At 43.0% G+C, this 22,333-nt stretch overlaps 1 protein-coding gene and 1 long non-coding RNA gene across 4 annotated transcripts; one reads left to right on the plus strand and one right to left on the minus strand.

Moving 5' to 3' along the window:
• The first annotated feature begins 9 nt into the window (after positions 1-9).
• On the plus strand, positions 10-20,001 carry LOC146765774 (uncharacterized). Its single transcript, XR_014949568.1, has 2 exons — positions 10-618; positions 1,025-20,001. It is a non-coding gene; the product is annotated as an uncharacterized LOC146765774 (long non-coding RNA).
• On the minus strand, positions 3,139-20,171 carry CRK (CRK proto-oncogene, adaptor protein). Of its 3 annotated transcripts, none has more exons than XM_085557419.1 (3): positions 20,030-20,171; positions 12,050-12,585; positions 3,139-6,420 (listed from the first exon to the last, which is right to left on the minus strand). In XM_085557419.1, exons 1-3 carry the CDS (start codon positions 20,154-20,156, stop codon positions 6,283-6,285), a joined length of 801 nt encoding a protein of 266 aa, XP_085413545.1. In that variant the 5' UTR covers positions 20,157-20,171; the 3' UTR covers positions 3,139-6,282. The 3 variants fall into 3 exon arrangements, with proteins under 3 accessions (XP_085413545.1, XP_021406563.1, XP_077643628.1); XM_021550888.3 differs by having other exon boundaries at positions 19,693-20,030; XM_077787502.2 differs by lacking the exons at positions 3,139-6,420; positions 20,030-20,171 and adding exons at positions 9,155-9,268; positions 19,693-20,018.
• Between the last annotated feature and the right edge of the window lie 2,162 nt (positions 20,172-22,333).

Genomic DNA, 22,333 nt, shown 5'->3' on the forward strand with positions numbered 1-22,333 from the left:
CGCCGCCTCCCATGGCAACGGCGGCTCCCTGGCAACGAGCGGGGGGCGGGGTGAGGCGGCGTGAGGGGTGTGAGGGATAGAGGGAATGAGGCGGCGTGAGGGATGAAGGGGGTGAGGCGGTGTGAGGAGGGTGAGGGATAAATGGGGTGAGGCGGTGTGAGGGATAAAGCGGGATGAGACGGGATGAGTGATGAGGCGGGGTGAGGGGTGAGGCGGGATGAGGAGGGGTGAGGCGGTGTGAGGGGCGAGGCAGAGTGGATGAGGCGGTGTGAGGCGGGGTGGGTGAAGCGGTGTGAGGGGTGAGGCGGGTGAGGAATAACGCGGGGTGAAGGATGAGGCGGCCCGGCAATGGCGGGGATGGATCCGCCGTTCCCCCGCCGGCCCTGGCGGGGCCGTGACCGGGACATGGCGATGGGCAGCGGGCCCGGCCGCCGGTGGCGTTTCCCTCAGGGCGGCTCCATCTCTCCGCGTTTGTGCTGCCCTCAGACGCTGACAGCGCTGTTTGAGTTACCCTCTCTCGGAATCTGGGTACAAATCACCGCGTGTGCTGCACATGGAAGGGTGGATCTGTGACCGAAAGGCAGACGGACAGATACAGGTTTCTACAGCCTCTCCAGGGTATTTGCTCTAAGTATCACCTCCAGTGCATAGCACGTGGTAATTTCAGTTTCAAGAGGCTAGGAAATCTAGAAAGTAAATTTCACAAGTTCCTCACACAGTACTTCTGAAAAACAAAAGGAGCATTCACTTAAATAACTGAGATAATGCCTCAATTTCTGGAATCAGAATGGTTTTAGAAAAAGAAAAGGGATTATGCATGGCTGGCATGAACTTGATCTTCAAAGATCCCCCATGCCTGCAAGTGTTCAAGTCCAGGCTGGATGGGGCTTGGAGCAACCTGGTCTCATGGCATGGCAGAAGAATTTGAATGAAATGAGCTTTAATGTCCCTTCCAACCCAAACCATTCCATAATTCTATGATTTGCTCAGGGTAGCTATGAATGAAGTCTTGTCTTTTTCCCAGTGTCTCCTTGGAAGTGCAGACTACAGATGCTCTCCCATCATTTCACTGCTGGGAGAAGTGCACAGAGACCTCTGCAAGTTTTGACAGCAGAGACAGAGCTGCCCCTGGCACCTGCTGGACACAAAGTCAGGTATCCCCATTTATTGTATTGTGTGCACTGAAATGGGCTCCTGATGGGTGACTGAGGGCACACACCTTGAACACCATTCAAAGCACATTTTTTCAGTAGTTTATTGCTGGCCTGACTTATTTTTTTTCAGTTGATGAACAAGAGTTTTAGGGTCTGCAAGATCAGCATAACCTTATGTTTTTCTTACAAATAAATCTAAACATGTGACAGAATTATTTTTATATCACTTACTTAGAAAATAAATACTCTGTTTTCAATGGATATTTAGGCCCTCTTTTTCACAGATCAGGATCATCTAATCAGGATTTCTTAAAAACAAAGACATCATGGACTAAGGTGAAAATTAGGTGTCAAGTCCAGAAAAATATTTGCTTCTTTAGATTTATTCGAAGTAAGATTAGAAAATGCCGATTTTTCTGAAATTGGGAATCATTGTAAACCTTTACTTCTGAATTGCTGGTAAACACATGATATAAAGTTAGGTACTCAAAAGGTCACAGTACTGCACAGTCACTATCTCTGTGTAAATTTTTAATACTCACAAATCACTTCTGTACTCTATTGATCATAGAAGTCTATTTTTCAGCAGAAACTTGGGGAGCTGTGCACAATAAATTAGATTTGGATCAATTTAGGAATTTTTCTGTGTTCCTTGTGTTCAGCAGGCACTCAGGTTGCAGGGAGTTCAATAATATCAATAAATCAGGACACTTCAAGAAGATTTAATTGCCAGAAGTGAGATGCATTCTTAGTACCCTTGCTAAATAATAGCATATTGTCTAAATACTTTGAATTCTTTTGAATGCACTCGTTACAGATGGCATTCAGATATTTGGAAATTGGTCAGGGATTTGGCAAAGCATGAGGAATAAACAGCCTAATCCAAGGAAATAAAGCACAATTTGTTGATGCAATCCTTGCTTGCCCTTTGCCCCCTGAACTTTCACATTAATTCATTCAACTACTGCTGCAGCCAGACCCCAGTTCAAAGGAGAGGGAATGGAAAAGGAAAAGCAGTTTTCTGCATGAGCCCTGTGCTCCATCAGCTCAGGGGAGCACTGCAAACACCAGGGCAAGGTGAAGCAGGAGGGGATGGCTGGCAGGGCCCTGGGGAAGGGCAGGCACAGCCTCTTCCTTTTGGCTGCAGGGTGCTCTGAAATTCTCTCAGCTAATGCATTAAAAGGCACCTTTGCATTGCAGCCCTGCAGTGGTTGAGCACTGGAGCAAAGCTGGGGGCTTCCACCAATGAAGAGGTTTTTTTCCATCTGGAGCTGATAGAATAATCTTTACTGTGTGGAGACACATAGAGATTCTTATCCTTGGGGCCTAAGGGCCATTGTCTCCTTGCAGTTTTTAAGGAATAGTGTGGCAAAAGTGGCTTTAATGCAATTGATGTTACAAACGTGCCCCCCATGGGATTCTGGTCCTGATTTTCTGCCCTTCAGCCCTTGACAGCACCTGCACACCTCAGCTTTTCACTGAATTAGTGCTCTCACACCACAACACATAAAAACAGCTCTTCTGAACCATTTGTAGACTCCTGCAGGAGATTCTTGATGGTATTAATTTGTGTAATTTTGTTTTCACTGATATTTCTAAGAATATATAAACAGCTTTTTATCTTCCCAAACACCCCATCCAAACAATCCCCAGGTTATTCCCTGATACACTTGTGCAGGTAGAATTGAGATCAAGAGCTACAAAATCTCATCTTAACATTCCTCACAATTTTTTTTTGAAATGAGAATATACATTTCCCCCAACACCTAGACTCATTTAATTACAGAAAGTCACCATCTTTCAAAAAAAAGCCGTATTTTATTGTTTGACAAGTTAACTTAGTTACCTTGGTTTGGCTTACTTCTGTAGTGCCGTTTAATTATTTTCATACTAACATGGCCAATTAAAAATGACCATACCCCCTCTATTTTTCATTATTAAATGCAAGTACTCTAAAAACTGATTGAGAATGACTGAGTCAAAGTTTTGGCTATACTTTTATTTACTTCACGTACTATGAACATATACATTACATGCTACAAAAAATAAAAAAAGGACTTTAACTGTCAAGAAAGTGGATAGTGTTATAATACAATGTCACATGTTCATATTTTTCTTCAAACAGGTTTGGTTAGAATCCTTCCCCAAAACCATTAACAAAAAGGAAGTGTTTTACTCTTAAAGATGATTAGAAATATTTGCATTATTAACAAATACAATTCAAACAGATTAACAAGATTTAACCAGGTCATATATTAGTAAAAAGGCTGGGGCTTACCAAAATGAAATATATATTAAAAAACCATAGCAGCCAGTTGTAATTTTTAGTGTGATATAATGTGTAAATGCACCAGAAGAACACAGTGTAATTGAGCATTCTGCTTTCATGGTGTATTTCTAGAAATTATTATTCTAGTTCTAACACCTGCCTATGCACAAGAGACCAAAACCACAGCCAAGGAAGAGACAAAAGATTGTGACCAACATTCTGAGCAATGATTTTTTTGCACGCATTGGGGAGAAGGGAGGGAACAAATAGAAGAGGATAAACAAAGGCCACAAAAGGATTTCATCTATATGTTAATGGACATAGGTTCTACCTATTTGCCTTGAAGAGCCTGACAAGTTGAAATGTCTATTTTGTCCAAATTCATACTCCTTTCTATCACCTATGAAACAAAATCACATTTCAGCTTAGAACTGAAGAGTGGAAAACAGTTGCATTAATGTATCAGTCAGCTAAAAAAACTGCTTAACAAGAACTTGGGATTCTACTGTAACAGCAGCTATTAAGACTCCTCTAGTTTCTTTATTTTGCTCTTTCAAAGTGTACAAATATTCACAATTTATACAGTCTTAACAAAAGCACATCTACAAAGTTTGCAGGGTACTTGCTAGTTAATTCAATTCATGTCTTTCATATTAAAAAGGCAAGGTTTGCATAATAAAACTAACTGATATTTTGGTATATGAATTCCTGATTGGAAAGGTACAAATACATGGGCTTTCATTAACTGCAGTTGGCAAAAATACTTCAGTGTCACTCTAAGGAGACACTGTTTATTAGGTTTCTTTTGCAATACCTGAAGAAAAATATAAGCATATTACGGGCAACTGAAAAACTCAGTATTAAGTGTATTATTTAGAGTGCAGCTATTGAACAAACTCCCGCAGTTACAGTGAATATCAAGATCAGAGGAAAACCATAAATCAGCCTTAAAGAACCCGATGAGTTACAGAACCTAGAGTTAGTTTTGCATTTTATGTCCCCTCAAAGTAAATTTTGTACTAAGCTAGAAGAGCTCCCACAATCACTGGCACGTCTCCTGAACCAGAAGAGCAATCCAAGGCAGAACAGAACTGCAATTCCTTGTTTCCATTCTTACCCCACTGTCCCTGCTGTCAGTTTTTGATAATAATCCTCAGTAGTGTTCATGAGACTGGTGATGGACAAGTGTGATTAACATTCGTCCACAGAATTAATGAGTGCCCATAACCTGAACATTACTCAGACTTGCTGATGGATTAGTTTTGAAGTAAAACAACTAGTACTTAAATAGAACAGAAATATTATAATTTCCAGCATGTTACAGAGTTCTGAGGTAAAGTGTTACCAGTATTGTTGTAGGGTTGGTGCCTTGCAGCAAAGGCCTTTGCAGCACGTGCAACCCATGAGCCATTGGGGTCCCACAGGTCTGAAGCAACCCAACCCAACAGTTTCAGTTTGATACTATCTAGAAAAACCCTTCTGCATGGATTATACTGTAGTCAAAGTTACAAAATTTAGTTTGGTCACCAGAGTTCTGTGCTTGGAAAAAACCCAGGGTACAGGCAAGGGAGAGTTACTTCAGTGTTTAATTTCAGTTTACAAAACTTACTAAATCCATTCTGATTTATATTAGAGAAAACCAGATAATTAGAAGAACAGACTAAAAACCAACCATCAAGCAGTGCATAATACTGCCTACTCAATGCACTGATTTTCATCATGAGCTAGGAAGCCATATTTATTATGCCTTTTGAGAATCAATCCAGAAGCACACAATTATTTTCCATTAGTTTATTAAAAATAAAATCCTCATGAATTCACTATCAATATTTTACAGATGGGAATTAAACCAGAAGAGTCCCCAGAGTATCTTTAAAATAAAACTAATATTTGGTTTGTCAGTTCATCGTGTTTGACACTGATTTGTACTGTAACAGTATTGTACAATATTGAAGAATTCTAGAAAAATTAAACTAGCCCGACACAATTTAATTTTATTGGAAAGCAGTGTCAATATTTTAGTATATTTAGTGAATCAAACACTGCTTTAAAGCTACGTATTAAAGTGCTATGCACGTATTTTTCAGCACTGATATGGAGGTTTACACTTCCATAAGCCTTGTATTTGTGGATAAAAGGAGATACTGCGTGTTAATAAAAATCTTAAATTAAAATCAGCTGCTATGTTTGAAGCATCAACAGTACTGAAGAAATCAATCTAGTGTCCACAAGCTTCTAGAATTCAGAGGTTGATTGGATCTGTCATTTACCATGAAAATGGTAAGGATCTGTAAATCATAAGGCTGTCCCCAACGGGCCCTGCATCAGTCTGTGCTGTGCACAGCTAACTGCCCATGCAGAGCGCTGCGGAGCCTTTCTAGGACAGAGAACCCAGGATGGCAAAACACATGGAGAGAGCTCCAGGAAAAAATTTGGGAAATTTCTACCAAGGTATTGAATTGTCTACAGTTGATCTTCATTGCCTGAGGAAGAAGCAACATAAGCAATGGGCCCGGAGAGAGCTATAAATGTTCTCTGAACACCTACAGCACTGCTTTCTCCAGCTGCTGCTGCTGGCAAGGTCCAGGCTGCCGTGCACGTGGACATAAGCAGGCATTACAACCTAGAATCATGGCCTAGTTCTGCCACTGGACACACGAGTAATCTACTGTCGTACCCTGAATTACATGACCCTTGCTTAAGGAATGGTGGTGTTGAGTCCCAGGGGTTTGCAGGTTATCAGAATGCTTATCCAAGCAATACCACTTGCAGCGTCGGTCCGAGCTTAGTCTTGATGGCATCTGCAATAAAAACAAGTTGAGATTGTTCCCATCTGTAAGAGCAACTGTTGAGCCACACTCAGCTGAAGTCCTCGTCAGGATTCTGTTGATCCAGCAGACGGACGTGTGTGAATGGAAAGTGACCACGTCTGCCATTACATTCTCCTTCCCACTGACCACTCATGTTAATCTTTGTGACCTTTACCAGCTCACCGACCTGTGGGGAAAGAGACACACACGTTACAAACCAGAGACACAGGCAGGATGAGCTGCCACCCCTCCCTTGGTGTGCTGTCACCCACGTGCACCAGATACACACCTATAAAAAGCAGCTTTAGTCCTGACAGTGTCTGAGACACCAGCCTGCCCCCAGTGCCATTCACTCCAAGAAAGTATATAAAGAAATGTATCTAGATCAGGTGAGAACTACCTGAAGAGCCAGCAATCCAAAACAAATCTTTCCAAGAGCTCTTGGGACCTACCATCAGGTGCTGCCCTGATAAATGTGCCTTGCTGGGCTGACAGAGGCCTGCACACTGCTGGGACTCCATCCAGAGCCTCATAAGGCAAGGAAGGTCTGCACCTGGACCAAGTAGACACTAATCTGCAAGCTCAACTGCCCCTTAGTTTTGAAATTCCACTTTTCAAGTTGTGGAAAGTGAAGGATCTCTCTCTCTTCACAGATTATAAGAAGTGTATAAGAACTGCCATAAAGCTGCTCTGCTCTTGTTCTGGGCATCCACATTCAGCCACTACCAGAGGCAAAGCCAGATGGCATTTCAGTCTTTCCCAGCATGGATTTCTCAGAGAAATAAATCACACTGAATCACAGAATTGTTTAGGTTGGAAAAGATCTTCAGGGTCATGAAGTCCAACCACTAACTCAGCACTGCCAAGTCCAGCACTCATGGAAATAGTAAAGACAACTGATGCCCTCTCCCGCTTGCCCAGGAATACATCTCCTATTCTAATCTCCACTCTAATATTGCCAGCACCAATTCCAAAGGCATCACCTATCCCCTGTGACATGGGGACAAACTGCACAGCAGGCACTTCCCCAGGGCTGTGCAGGTACTTCAAATCAGGACATAAGTCTAGGTTTGATCAGTCCCCAACTCTGTTTCCTATTTAAGGGTGCTTTAATTAAGTGGCACTTACACAGCCCAAGGAAGCACAATTTACATTTTAAAGACACTCACTGGAGAGTTAATGAATGACCACTGAAAAGCTGTCTATCCATTTCTACCCCTCTGCAGAATTTTATCAGAATTAATCTGATTTATGAGTAGTGTACAACAGTTTTTAGAGTTCTTCCCACATCACAGATGGATGCTTTTGGGATAGATAGACTTTATTTTCTTTCGCTAATACTGTAAATAATCTCTGAAGGTGTGGCCAAAGGCCTCGCTGCATTTCATCCAGAAATTCACTGAATATAGTTATAGTTTACACAGATGCTCATCACTGTGTTCCAAATCCATCCAAAACACAACCTCATTATTTGCACTTTCCAGGCAGCCAACAAAGAACAAGGAAAACAATTTCAGATGTTACCAATCTCCACTAACTTTACAGGTTTTTAATCACTTGAAATCTTTTGCCAGAACAGCTTTTAACAGTTCATAAATTCAACCTCTTTCATGGATATTTAATTAAGCTTCCCATACCTCTCATGATTACTTATCTGGTAATGAGAGGCCCATTGGGATTCTTGCTGTAGCTTTATTTTTGCCTTTTGTAATCATTAGTATAGACATTCTAACGAATCATATTTTGAAGAAAATCCTCTTATGTATTAGCTACAGGCAAAAAGGAAGCCTTCCTCCAGTTCTGAATGCAAGCCTCAGCTCTTTAGGAATTTAATCATGCAGTTTGTATAATTTTGCTACTGCTAATAACCACTGGGGGTTGTACCAACAAAAATACTCTGCTGACCGAAACAATACATCAGCTATAATTTAACAAGGATAAGATTCAATGTGACAATACTAGAAGTGGAAAATCTGATTTCCTAATCACAGCCATTACCAGAACAATGTCCCAGATAACTTCAGACTGCTTCAGACCTGGATATAATCTACAGATCAGCCTTCACCAGAACAGTGTTTAACCTCCAACCCACTGGGAAGGGAAAAGCACCACTTGCACTGAAGTTTGCTGTCTAAAGACTGTTGGCCTCTGCTCTATCACACCCTAATTAGTGTTCATTAGGGTTTATCCTGGATGCCTTAAAATAAACTCACCTGCAAAAGGTGGGTTCAACAGAGCAATGACACTGAGTTTGGGATGCTTGTGAAACTCCCTTGCTCCCTGAGCATCCTGCAGCTGGTTTTTTGTTTCCAGGGGTGTTTCAGGGTCACTGCAGCCAAGGGACACTCAATTATGAATTCCCCTTACTATACAGAGCTGCTTTTCAGTAATTGTTAACTGAGGAAAGACATCTGAGATCAAATATTCCTTTTTTTTTGCCAGTAATTTCATTTGGAAAACACACTGGTTTTATTCACATTTCATTTATATAAATAAACCTTCTTATTCATTCTTACATATCTATTTATATATCTTTACATCTGTCAAAGCAGGACTAACTTTAAGCAAGCATGAAGCATTTCACAAATGATGCCTTAATAAAATAGCTCCATTAGATCCTGACTAACTGAAAGATCTTTCTAGATCTGCTTCAAACCTCTGCCTAACAAGCTATATTTCAACTACTCTCCTGAATACAATATAGAGAACCTTTCCAAAAATTGGTTATTATTACAAGTACTGAAGTTTTGAAGCTTTAGGCTAGGAGTGGATATTGTCTCTGAATTCTCCTCACTTTCAGCATTGATTTATGGCAACATTAGTCCATAGTGCATCATCCCACCAAGCACAGCACCTCAGGAACAACACTGTACCCTGCTAGAAAGCCAGGTCTCAGTCTTCATCAGAAGTTTTAAAACTAAATATACCCCATATGCTTCAAAGCAAAACTGAAGGTTCAAGTGAAGACTTCTGTATGTTGTGGTTTTATTCCAAGTACTCCTCTTTGGTGAGGTCAAGGTGGCAGAGTTCTGCTACTGTTACAAAGAAAAAAAATAAATCCATCGATCTCAGAGTCATTCACCACACAGATCTTCCCTTTTCCTCATCTATTTTCTCTTAAAATAGACTGAAAACTCCTTGCACAGGTCCAGTTACATGCAAAATAAATGTTAACTTCTCCTGCTGAATCTTTTTTCCATAAAGAGCACAGACTTTATTAGAGCATCACCTGCTCTGATCCTCCTTCCCTGAACTTTTCAAAAGCATGTCAGGCTTAAAATAACAGAACAGCACAGATATTCTGTTTGCAGTTTGGGCAAAAACTGTTTGATGTTAAGAATCTATTTTTCCAAGAGAAACAGTGGGATCCACCCCCACCCATGCATATTGCCAGATTTAAGGATAAGAGTTTTCATTTGGAAAGAATCCCACTTGCTGTATTTATAAAGAGGTCTGGGCAAAAATGATTTGCTAAGATTTACATAATGCTCTCTACTAAGTTATCTAAGAAAGAGATCTCTAAATAAACAGAGAAGGAACACCATGAAGTGAAAGGGAACGTGGAGAAAGGAGACAACAAGAAACAGCACTTTGATAGACAGGATGAAGAAAAACTTGGGAGAAAATGAAGTGGATATTGCTTTTTTTCCTGTACAGACATTGAAAGCAACTCAGTAACATTGTGATTGGAAGTGATAAAAGCTGCAAAGCTTTGAAGGCCACTCAAAGCAGTGATAAATGGCTCGCTCACTTTTTAAAACTAAATGTTTGCAATTTTACATAGAGAATTAAGAACCACTACTACTATTGCATTTCTTAAATGGAGAGCAAGACAAGGATCTAACACTCTAACCAAGAAGGCCAGGGTGTCAACTGATAAATAGAAGTAGTTTTATGAGGCCCAAAAAGGCCATTTCTGGACACCAGGAATCTCCTGTGGTCACACAGCCAAGCTGAGCTGAAACTTCTCAGCTGTTCCTCCCAAACACTTCAGCTACTCAGCCTTTCCCAGACTCTAGAGGTGTAAGGTAGATCAGAAAAGAGAGATGTTACCCACAGAACTGCTCTTCTTACAGCACAGCACTCTTGCCAGATCATGTGAGTTTTGTTGAAGAGGACTGAATTAACCTCAGATCAGCCCTGGCAACCCACAAGCTGTTCTCCAGCGTGGACAGCATTTCCTTTCACTCTAAGTTACTTATGGCCTGGATTAGCAGCATTTCCTCACTCTCCCTATTTCACTGCATGCTCCCAAATCCTGCACTGGGCAGCAGTGTGGGGTTCTTTAATGGAATAAAGTGTGAAGTTAAAGCTTAAGAGAATGCAAAATTTAGAAAGAAAACCAAAAGGTTTTGCTAAATATGCCACAACAGTATCCAGAGGCTGAAAACCAATCTAACATCTGGTAATTGCAACAGCCTGCATTTAGGAATATTCCTGAGCTCCAGGAGATAACTGGGAGGAAAGGATGAGAAAAAAAGGGAAAGAGACAGCATTTTAACCTTTATGAGAGTTTGAAGGGTAAAAATCCTCCCATTTCCTCAAAATCTGGTGAGTCTACATCAATTTCTCTACCTGCTTCTCAACCCAAAGATATTCAGACCTATAACAGAATGTGTAGCAACTCAGAGTATATTTACTCAGGAGTATATTTACTACCTATAACTCTCAGAATATATTTACTACCTGCATGGGGAAGATTTCACATCTGCCAGGCTGTACATCAGTTTTCCATCTGCAGCATGTGCTGCATCTCCCATTTCAGCACCAGACACACACCTACAGCTGCAAGATCACTGAAGTCCTGGAGTGCCTTTTGTGCTATGCACAATTACACAAAGCATTTGAGAGTGCAGAGGAGATGCTCTGACTCAGCACAGAAACTGTTTTCTTTCCCAAGTACTTAAAATGTTATATAAACAGGAAGTCAATTAGGTATCAGGAAATTCCAGAGCCTCTAGCTCAAAGAAAGCCTAGATTAAAGGATACAATTTACATATCCTAAGGCAAAGGTCTGCCACAGGGAATACCTTAGTCTCAATTTCCTCAAACGTAACTTGGGGGAGAACTATCTGATGTGGAAAGATCAAGCACTCCAGCCACCTTTTTAAGAGGAAAAACGACAAATCAAAAAGGGTCTGAGCAATTGCTTGATCCTGTCAGGAAGCGAATCAACTTGGGGAAAACTCCGTGCTTTACTACAAACCCTACTCATCAATCACTGCTTTATACCAGACCTAACAAACTGTGCTGTAAATTGTAAAATGCTCCGGCCTCAAACCTAAACCCAAAGTAATCTGTGAGGTGATGTTACAATTAAATTCTATATGTGATCATCATCTCAGTCCAGGTAATTTCAAAGTGTACCAATGTTTCCACTGATTGCTTTAAAACTGCTGACACATTGGGAAGAAAAAAATACCCAACACAACACAAACCAACAAACAACCCAGCACACCTTGTACAGATTGTGGTGAGGCACACAACAGCAAACACAGGTTCAGACACATAATTTATGAGCTGCTCCCTCTCCCTCCCTCCAAAATAAACATTTCAGAACTGAAAACATGGATGGGGAAACACTTTTGTTAGTGATGATTGACAACAGACACGATACTGGTTCAGTAACCTAATAATAAACAATAATCTAATTTACAAGTGACTGAAGTCACTCATTTTATCCATAACTTATTAATCATGACATCAAACCAGTATTACAAAGCTTTTCCCTTTCTCATTCCTCCAAAACTACCACATGAGCGAAAGGGAAATCCCTTGAACAGATCTCTTCCTTCTAAGTTTTGCCCATTATGTACCTCCAAAGCCAAGGCTGTCTTGTCGTAGGCATTAGGGACTCGCTTCTGGATAACCCGGGCATAAATAGGGCCATTCTGAAGGTTAGGGAGCGGAGTGTTGATGCTGGGCTGGGCATAGGGCCCTGGCTCCGGCCCACCCAGTGGTTGTGGGTGGGAACTATCCTGGTTACCTCCAATCAGAGTGGGGACTGAAGCAGAGGAAGGTCTATACTTCTCGACGTAAGGAACGGGTATCATTCCCCTCTTCCCTTCGCTGTCTTCTGCGTTCCACCACTGCTCTTCAGGCTTATCCCGGATTCTCAGTATGTCTCCTTTCTTAAAGGGGAGGTCTTCCTCATCATTGCCATTAAAGTCAAAGAGCGCTCGCACATACTCGGCCTCCTCCTGCCTGAGGATAACCCCGCTATTCTGCCTCGAGCGCGAAACAGGTTCTATCAAGGTTGTAGTGTCCAAATAGTGTATTTTGTAGAATTCCAGTAAAGATGGCAAAGAATCAAACTCTTGGTCACCTATTCGAAATCTGGTGGGATTCGACCCTGAAAAGAGAAGGCAACATGTCAAAGAGAGCATTAAAACTATAAAACAAACATTTGTGAAGACAAATACATTTAAACAGAAGTATTTCAACACTGAGTTTGATCACCTTGACATCATATTCAGCTTTTCTGAGCATTTTCAATCAAAGGCAGCACTATCATAATAGTGACTACAGGTTTTTTAAAAAATATTTTGTCAAGGAAGGAAAAGAGAAATTATTTGGCACTGCCCAATTTCCCAAATAATTATAAAAATATCTTTGTTTCTTTCAATATTATATGGACCCAACAGATGAAAATGTTCACTACATCAGGGTTTCTCAGGAGCCTGTAAAATTTTCCTGTTTTATACTCTAAATATAGGAAGTAAATTTTGGTCCCATTTCAAGGAAATGATTTTTTTAACTCTCTTCTACTATTTAGATTTATTTCCAAAGAACAACACTGCAATAATGTTATTTACCTGTTGTAACATCTTGGGTTAAAGGCATGAACACTACAGAAAACTGCTTTGCACAGCAACAAACAAGTGATGCCAATGAGCAACTCAAGTTATTTTTCATTTTGATACAAGGTACCAGCAAAGAAAATTATCTCCATTCTATGCAATGCAAAACAACAACGTACATTTTCATAACAGTATGACTCAGCCTTTTAATCTCAAGTCTTGCAGCTTCTTTGCCACATTTGTCAGATGGAACCTAAGCTATAAATCCAAACCTCCAATACACTGGAATACAGATGATATTCACATCCAAGACATTACAAGCATCACTACAAGTGCAGAATATCCATTTCCAATCTGTGTGCTGTGCTTTTTTTTTTTCCATTTTATGTTCTTCAGGCTCAGCTGGGGAAAAACACACACATGATGTTCTATTTCCACCATGCCCCATGCCATTAGTTATGGGAAGAACTGGGGAAGGCTGGGGGAAGGGAGTGCAGATGAAAAGATTTATACTTTAATGAGTAACTCTTTTAGCAAGGAGATGCTTACTTTGCAAGTCTGTTTTCTCTGCAGGGAATATCTAACAGTACCAAGTCTTAGCTCTGGAGTACAAAGCTAGCAGAATCTTTCAAGCTGTCAGTGATCCAAAACTCCCTGCAAAGTAGCACTGTCAGCATGGAAAGCTAATGTTACAACAACTTCTTTCAGGAGAGCAGAAAGGGGTTCTAACAGAGAAAAGGGCAGATTCAATAGGACCAACACCCGAGAAATGAGTTCTGAAGTATCCTCAAGGAACAGGAGCATTAGTGGAGCTGGTTAAAGGAAATTTGAAGGAGCAGAACTAAGTCATTGGCAAATGCACGTTTGCATGCTTTAACAGCCCTGAAAGGCTCTCTAAAGAAATGAATACAGACACAGTGAGCCAAAACCCAAAAGCAATAGCCTTGAAAAACTGCAAAAAAAACCCCACAAACTGGCATCACCAGAGATAAAGGAAGTTAATGTAATTATCAGTGAGAAAGACTAGCCCAGCATGGGAAGAGAATTAAGATCCATCATATTCTTCCAAAGTGTAGTGCTGAGAGGATGCAAAAGCCCCTCAACTTTTGTTGCTGAGATGCAACTTACAGCTCTAGACTTGGCCAGAACCCTGGAATTTCATCCCAGTGGCATTGTCAGCTCTGTGGGCTCACAGGACACCGATTTTGGCTGGACAGGCAGCATGCCTACACTTCAGAACAGCTCGGTGTAAAACGGGATCTGGGAACGCTGCACTTCCACTGGAGTTAGAAGTGGGAACACATCAGGTCTCAGACCAACCTGGTGACAGAAACATGTGCAAATATCCAGCACTATTTTAGCTGTGAACCTTTAAGGATCAAGGCTTGACATTTGAGTAAAAAGTAATGAGAACTTTAAGAGCAGGGCAGCAGAACTCTTTGCAACCATATGGAGAAGACTGAATCTCATGGAAATTCACTGACATGAAACTTATTTCACATGACTGAAACAGAGAGCCTGAAACACCAATTTACCTCAGTGAAACCTGCTACAAGCTGACTCAGCCAGGGGGCTTAGCTCTGTCTCTGCAATGTGGGATTCACAGAAAAATCTTCACAGGTCACAGGGAATGAGCAGCTCATCAGTAAGATTCATCAGCCTGGTCAATCTTCAATCTTCACCAGGATGAACAAGGCATTTTGTAGTGCCTTTTTTTTTTTTTCCCTTTGGAACAGGTTCACCCTCTTGAATTAATGCACAACAGCCTGAGGGACTTGCCAAGTGTACCTGAATACAAGCTGGACTTCAATAAGAAAAGTCCTCTGGAACATTATGTACAGAGAAGGACCGACAAATCACTGTACTGTATCCTAGAAAATCAGATCCTAAGAGGTGTTTTGCACAGCTGAACAACAGCCAGAGGACACAGACCCTTCAATTTTTGGGATCAGAAAGATCAATGCACTCCTTGAAGGGACAGAGAGAAAAGCATCAGAAAGGACAGATATTACACTGCCAAAGACCACAGTGTCAGAAAACCACATGCACTTCTGATGCTTTTCTTTAAAAAAAAAAAAAAGGAGGGCAGCTACGAACACCTAGAACAAGAAATCTACAAACTTAATAGAAATTAATCATCAATTAATATAAAGGCAGCAACCTCATAATCATCTGGAAAACTTAAATAGAAGACTCCTAAAATTTAGCTAAAATAGGTATAAAAAGGTCAACGAAGTTCAAAGTCACACATGGTGAAATGCAGATTGGCAATAAAATACAATTCCACCTTCCCAAGCACATAGAAACCTTTCCATCAGTTTAAGTCTTTTGTGGATCCTCTTCTTCAGCTACAATGACCTAACTGATGCTCACATGCAGTAGGGAAATTATTCCACTCTCTACAGGCTCCCAAGTTCCGTCATTCCCTGGTACAATGAAATTCAAAGATTAACAGATTTCAGGCTCAGAGGAATTCTTCAGCCTCTTGTTTGAACTGTGACACTGCTCATACCTGCAGGCCAATGGAATAATTCAGGCAAGATCTAACACAAGAAAAAGTTACAGCAACAATGTGTGAGTGGATTTTTGGGGTATAAGAGCAGTTTTCCTTCATGACCCTGGGATTTCCCTTGAAGGCACAAGTCTGAGCAGCACAGTGTGCACATCTTCTGAGGGTTCCCAGGAAGAGCACAAGCATGGAAAGGTGAGTCCAGTTCCTGGAGGAACTTCAGTAACTTCCTGTGAAAATTGGGACACTTGAGTCCTGGAAATTCTCTTTCTGCAGCCTGGCACAGCTGAAGAACTGCTCAGGGAGTACCTCCACCACCAGCACAACTCAGCTGAGCAAGATTAACTTTTTGAATGAGAAGCACAAAGCACTGAGTATCCTCTTTCTTCCTTACTCCATCTCCACTGAAATAACTCCAGCCATCTCAGGATGCCACAAAAGCTGAGGAAAGAATTAAAATCCAAAGGGTCCCACAACTGAAGAATGTTTCAAACCTGGCTCATATCAGTTCTGTTTATGATGCACATTCCCTCCTGTCACAACCCTCTGACACTGTGCTGCCTTTGTGTCAGTCCGGGAAAAAGTACTTGTGTACATTTTAAATATTGTCCAGATCCTGGGGAATTAGGGCTATAAACCACCCAAAATTCTGCTGATTGGGCAGGTGGTGAAACCACAGAGCAACTTCTCACTTTCTCAGACATTTCAGGGGGTTTGCATTTCTCTCTTCACTCCAATTATTTGTGTCAATATGGAGTTTTCTCTTTATTCCCAAGCTTTGGAAAACTTTTCCTTCACAGAAATACAGGTCTTTATTTTTGCATCTAGTTTTATTCTGTAAGGGTGGCTCCCTTTCCCAATTCAGGATGTGTTTAGGGCCACAAAAGCTGTTCTTATCACACAGGGCACCAGCAGGACACCCCAGTGATGTAAGCCACTTCCTCCTGGAGCATATGGGGACTGGGCTCTGGAGGCACCACATTCCAGCCCTTGTGCTTCCCCCACCCCCACAGGAACACCTTTTTTTCTTGTTCTCAAGTACTTTCCTACTCATGCTGAGCAGAACAAATAAATCCCATGAACACCCTATAAAAACATAAAACTCTATTGAGTGGAAGAGCTCTGAGCACACCAGGAAAACATTCACTCAGGAGTTAGACTCATTTCTGACCATTACAGTCATCATTTACATATCAGAGGATAACAGCAGATGTCTAATACAGGCAATTTAAGTAGTTTGCATTTAAATATATATTATCTCAATATAAAAATGAAAATAAAACGAAAACCCAAGCATTAGAGTGAAGCCACTCTGCTCACACATGCCTAAAGCCACTTCATCCAGGGCAGTGTGGGTATCATTCTGAAAGGATTTTATGATTGCAGGAAGTTTAGTCACAATGGAAGTGATTTAGAAGAATTCAATTCAGAATCATGTTCTTAAAACTCATAAATGTGAAAACATCAAATTCTGCATTTTATCTGTCATATCTGCCTACTTCAGACAGACAAATTTAATGACATTAAGGCTTCTGTCTTTATAACGCTCCTCTCTCAACAGAGAGGATTTCTATCTTTAGGTATTTCAGGCATTTTTTAGTGCATATCACACATTTTTACCCCAAACCCCCATGTTGCATTGCAAACACATGATATATTTAATATTTCCCCTGCTGTCCATCACCATGCTAATGCCTGCATGGAGCACCTTGTCTTGTTTGGGACTTCTTTAACCATAACTATGATACTTCATCACAAATTATCCATTTCCACTGAAAAAAAAAATGGTTTTCTTTCCCATAATTCAGTGATCTATCCTATTTTTTTTTAACAGACTAAAAAAACATTCCAAGAACACACTAAAAGTTCTGTTCAACTCTTATTTCTTTGTTATGCTGAAAAATTACCTGCAAGAAACTAGTAACTGCAGCATCAGTCAAAAGGTCAATTTAACAAAGAGTTTGCAAGTTTACTCTATACTTCAGAAATCAAAGAAAGTATTATGTTCTTGTGACATAGTGATTTTTAGGGAAGCCAGAGCTCCTCATCTCATTCATTCTATGCTGAGGTTCCCCTATCCCTGAGAGCAGCCAGAAATTTCACAGACACTGAGCCCAACAAAAATCAACCCCAGAACCCAACCTGGAATATTCAAATTTCCCAGAGACCTGCACATCTGCCAAACAACAAATTGTTTAAAAAATTGTACCATACTACAATACAGTGATTTTGTTTTTCCCAACGTTTTAGTTTAGCCACAATAAACAAGCTGGACAATTTACAAACATTTAACTCTTTTTACTGCATTAGCTTCCCTACCCAAACACAGAATCATCTTCAATCTTCTACTTATGTTTTCACCTCCCTTCCACTGCAGAACAACCGCCCACTTATTTTTTTCTGAAACAGCACCTTAATTACACTTGAAGTATAATTCAATATATACCTCCCCAGCACCTTCTTTGGTTGTAGTATGAAGACAGCAGTATCAGTGTGGAGGCATAATTTAATTAAAATGACTAAAATCAACGTGGGAGTGTCTGTAGTGCAGGAATGATGCATCACCCCTCCCAGAACATCCAGGGGATAAATAAAAAGGAGGCCAACCAAAACATAATTATACTTTTTCAGATATATTAAGCCTGCTGTGCCACCAGCTTACACAGCTACTCTTTTAAAACAGAAGAGAATTACAAGGTACTTCATGATTTTAACCAAAGCCAGCCCACAGAATGCCACAAAATGTTACTGAGCTTAGAATGTAACAGAGGAAAAAAGTCAGGATGGCTGTACTGTTTTCCCAGAGATGAGTTGCTCACCAAAAAAACAACTGCCCAGAAGTGACAGACACTCATGACCCAGTGTTTCTTACTGTCTTGAAAAATCTAATTAGGTTGGATTCACAACAAAACATGCTGGCGACTGACTCTGCTCTACTTAACACCAGCCATCCTTGTCAGCAATTACAGCACCAAACCTCTGTCTGCACCCACATGGAACAACAGGAACCCACCACATTCTGATCCCCCACAGCAGCAATAAATTCCACTTCCAGCTGAATTCAGCCACATTTAACTTCTACCTGTGGAGCTCTGTAACCTCAGTGCACTGTGCAGGTCCAGGAGGTTCCTGGGATAAACAGGGTGAGTTTAGGCTTTCCCCATTTTTCCAATCTGAAATGCTTCCCCTGTATGACAGTGCAAACCTACTGGCACTAATTTTGTTTTCTCTCAGATTATCTCCTTAGTCAATCACTCTGTGCAGAGACTGAAAAATAAAACAAGTCTTGTTACATCTTTGCACCACTGGTCTCCTATTCCACCCATGGACTTTTATCACCGTGTCTGTTGACTTTCTGCCAAATAAGTTCACCAAATCTCTTATTACACAGGTTTACTATAGTTAAAAACTATCTAGTGGCTCCTTGTGGAGATGCCAATCACACATCCACATCATTTTGCAAGGATTAATATCCAAACTCGAGCAGTTCCAGCACCAACTTCCTTGATTCCCACAGGAGTGACACCAGTGCCTTTGGACTGCACGTTCTGACACATCCAGTGGTTCTGCACTGTTGGGGTTTACTTGGACTAAACAGCAAAAATTCTGCTTCTCACAGAGCTCCCTTAGCACTTTCTGCACTTTCAGTGTTACACTTAAACGTGTTGCTTTCCTTTTCACATTTTCACTCGATGAGAAATAATACCAAACTTCTCCTTTCAAGAGGAAAGAAACTGAACTTCACATCTGATTTCAAGAAACATCCCGAAGAGTTCCCACCACTCAAACTCGAACTCAGCCTCCCTGATAACGCAAAACTGCCTTGTCAGAAGTCACATTTTGGGGATGACACTTCACACAACCACCTTCCGGCTGAGATGACACGGAAAATCTATGAATTATCGCTAAGGGAGTTAGGAAAACAAAGAGGCGCCGCGGGATGCCCAAGTCCAGGACGCTGAATTTCATGTGGCACAGAACGGCAGGTGCGGGCAGCGGGCTCCGCTCGGGCAGCCGCCTCAGCTCCGGAACACGGCTTAATTCCACCACAAAGCGCTCCACGCCTGCCAACACCGCCCGGGCGCCCAGCGGAGCCGCCCCGGCTGCCCTGCCCGGGGCTGCGGGCACCGCCAGCCCTGGGGTCACTCACCCGGGGCCCCGGGGCCCTCGCCGCCGGCCCGCCGGGCTCCCGCCGGCCCCAGGCTGTTGACGATGTAGTGCGAGACGCGGGAGCTCTCGGACACCGACAGCACGAAGTCGCCGGGGATGGTGCCCGAGTCGCGCACCAGGAAGGTGCCGTGGCGCTGCCCCTGCAGCAGCGATACGGCCTCGGCGCGGCTCAGCCGCCCCCAGTACCAGCTCGCCCGGTCCTCGGAGTCGAACTGCCCGGCCATGGGGGCCGCGCTCCTCCTCCCCCGCCCGCGGCCGCCGCCGCCGCCGCCCGCGGAGCCGCTCAAAATGGCGGCCCCGGCCCTGACCTCACCTACCGGACGTGACCGCACGCGGAGGCGTGACGTCATCTCCCCGCGCGGGCGGGGGCTCGGTGTGAGGGCGGGCTGTGAGGGGCGGGCGGGAAAAGCGGGAGTAGCGGGTGAATCCCGGCAATCCCGGCATCCATCAGCTGGGAAGCACCGCTGGAATCACCGGGTCCAGCCCGGGACTGGACTCCGCCCTGGTAACCAGATCGGAGTGCCGCGTCCGGTCGTTTCTTGAACATCTCCAAGCGCGGTGACTCCGCCACAGCTCTGGGCAGCCCGTTCCAATGTCTGATGACCTTTTCTGGGAAGAAATTCCTCCTGATGTCCAGCCTTAACCTCCCCTGACCCAGATTGAGGCCGTTTCCGCTCGTCCTGTCCCTTGTTCCCTGGGAGCAGAGCCTGACCGCCTCACCTGGCTCCCACCTCCTTTCCAGCAGCTCCAGACAGCCAGAAGGTTCCCCCCTCTTTTCTCCAGGCTCAGCTCTCCTGGCTCCCTCAGCCTCTCCTGGTGCTCCGGATCCTCCCTCAGCTCTGTTCCCTTCTCTGGTCATGCTCCAGCCCCTCGATGTCCCTCCTGCATTGAGGGGACAGCACTCAAATGTGGCCTTACCAGTGCCCAGCACAGGGGGACAATCCCTTCCCTGGCCCTGCAGCCACACCGTTCCTTGCCTACAAAGATGGGGAAGCATCTGGAGAGAAAATCTTATGAGAATGGACTGGGGTCACTTGCTTTGTTCAGCTTGGAGAAGAGGAGACTGAGGTCAGACCTCATTGTCGTCTTAAACATCCTTCTGAGAGGCAGCACCAACCTCTGCTCTGTGACCAGGGACAGGACTCAAGGGAAGAGCAGGAGCTGTGTCAGGGGAGGGTTAAGTTGGATATTAGGAAAAGATTCTTCCCCAGAGGGTGCTGGGCACTGCCCCAGCTCCCCAGGGAATGGCCCCAGCCCCAAGGCTGCCAGAGCTCCAGAAATGTTTCAACAATGCTCTCAGGGATGCACAGGAGTCTTTGCAGGGCCAGGGGTTGGCCTGGATGATCCTTGTGGGTCCCTTCCAGCTCAGTATATTGTGTATATTTTCATCTGTACATTAAAGGCTGCAGCTCGCTGTGTTTTCCTGAAGGGCTGTGCCAGCAGCTTCTGTCCTCATCCTCCCTGCCAGCCACATATTCCCACCCCACAGCTGTGCCAGCACAGCTGCTTTTCACGGGACTGCATGAATTGGGCCAAGGAGCTGTTCCGGGTTAAAAATAGCCCTGCAAAATAAAAAGTTTTGTTTTATTCAGGGCAGTTCACTGACTGCATTCCCACAGAGGTCTGCAACAGGGAACAGCTTAAGTTCCACTGGTGCCGCAGAGGAACCATGTGTGTGTGGGCATGGACAAATTAAGAGTTCTATTTGTGAAAACAAAGCAATATTTACCACTTTTAGACTATTCTCCAAGATCTCTTAACTGCCAGAGTAATATCTGTCAACGTGTGTAGAATTCTGCTCCAGCTCTGCTCAGTTCTGTGAGCTTTTTTCCAGAAAGGAATCCGCTTTTTCAACTATGTGGTCTCCCTGTTGCAGCACTTGCATAAACAATGTTAGAGCACTGCTATCCCTGACTGTGAGGGTGCTGTGCTCCTCCCTGCATCCAATATTCTGTTTTTTTGTAGGACCCTGTAGCTGTCTCCTGCATAGGACTCTGGCATTGTGTCAGGTTCCAGGGTTGTACTAACCTCCACAATATCCCAGTGAGAAAATATTCTTCCTTACAGGTGGGGAGTCTGTGGTTCATCAAATCCATAAGAAAACACCAGGTGCTTGCTTTCAGCCTCACAAATGAACATCCTTCTTCCGCTGATGCTGTTCTCTCTCCAGATGGGCTGGAGCTAGGAGTGAGCCTAATCTTTTTGGAGGTCAGTCCCAGTTTCCGTGGTGATGTGTGGGGTTTGCTGGCCAGCTGCAGGAATAGCACACACACTTCCACGGGTTTTTCACGGGTTTGAAAAGCTGCAGATCCTTGCTGAGAGCCCAGGACGGCAGGAGAGTTAAATCATATCCGCAGGAACACGTGTCCTTTCTGTTCAGTGTTCACAGACCTCAAACAAACAAATCAACCAATACTTTTTTAGAGCAAAATTCACCATTTTTTCCTGATTCCTGCCAGACCGCTGCAAAAAAGCCTCATTTTTTGAGGGCCCAGAGTCTGTTCTTTTTTCCCTCTCCCTTCCCGGTCCCCGTCTCCCGATTTCCGCCGATCCCAAAACTGCGGGAATTGGCGTTTTCCATCAGGTTTTGGTTTTGGTTTTGGCTCAGGTTGGGACTCCTG

This window comes from Lonchura striata, chromosome 19, assembly GCF_050655825.1.
Source record: "Lonchura striata isolate lonStrDom1 chromosome 19, ASM5065582v1, whole genome shotgun sequence".
Classification (NCBI taxonomy): Eukaryota; Metazoa; Chordata; class Aves; order Passeriformes; family Estrildidae; genus Lonchura; species Lonchura striata.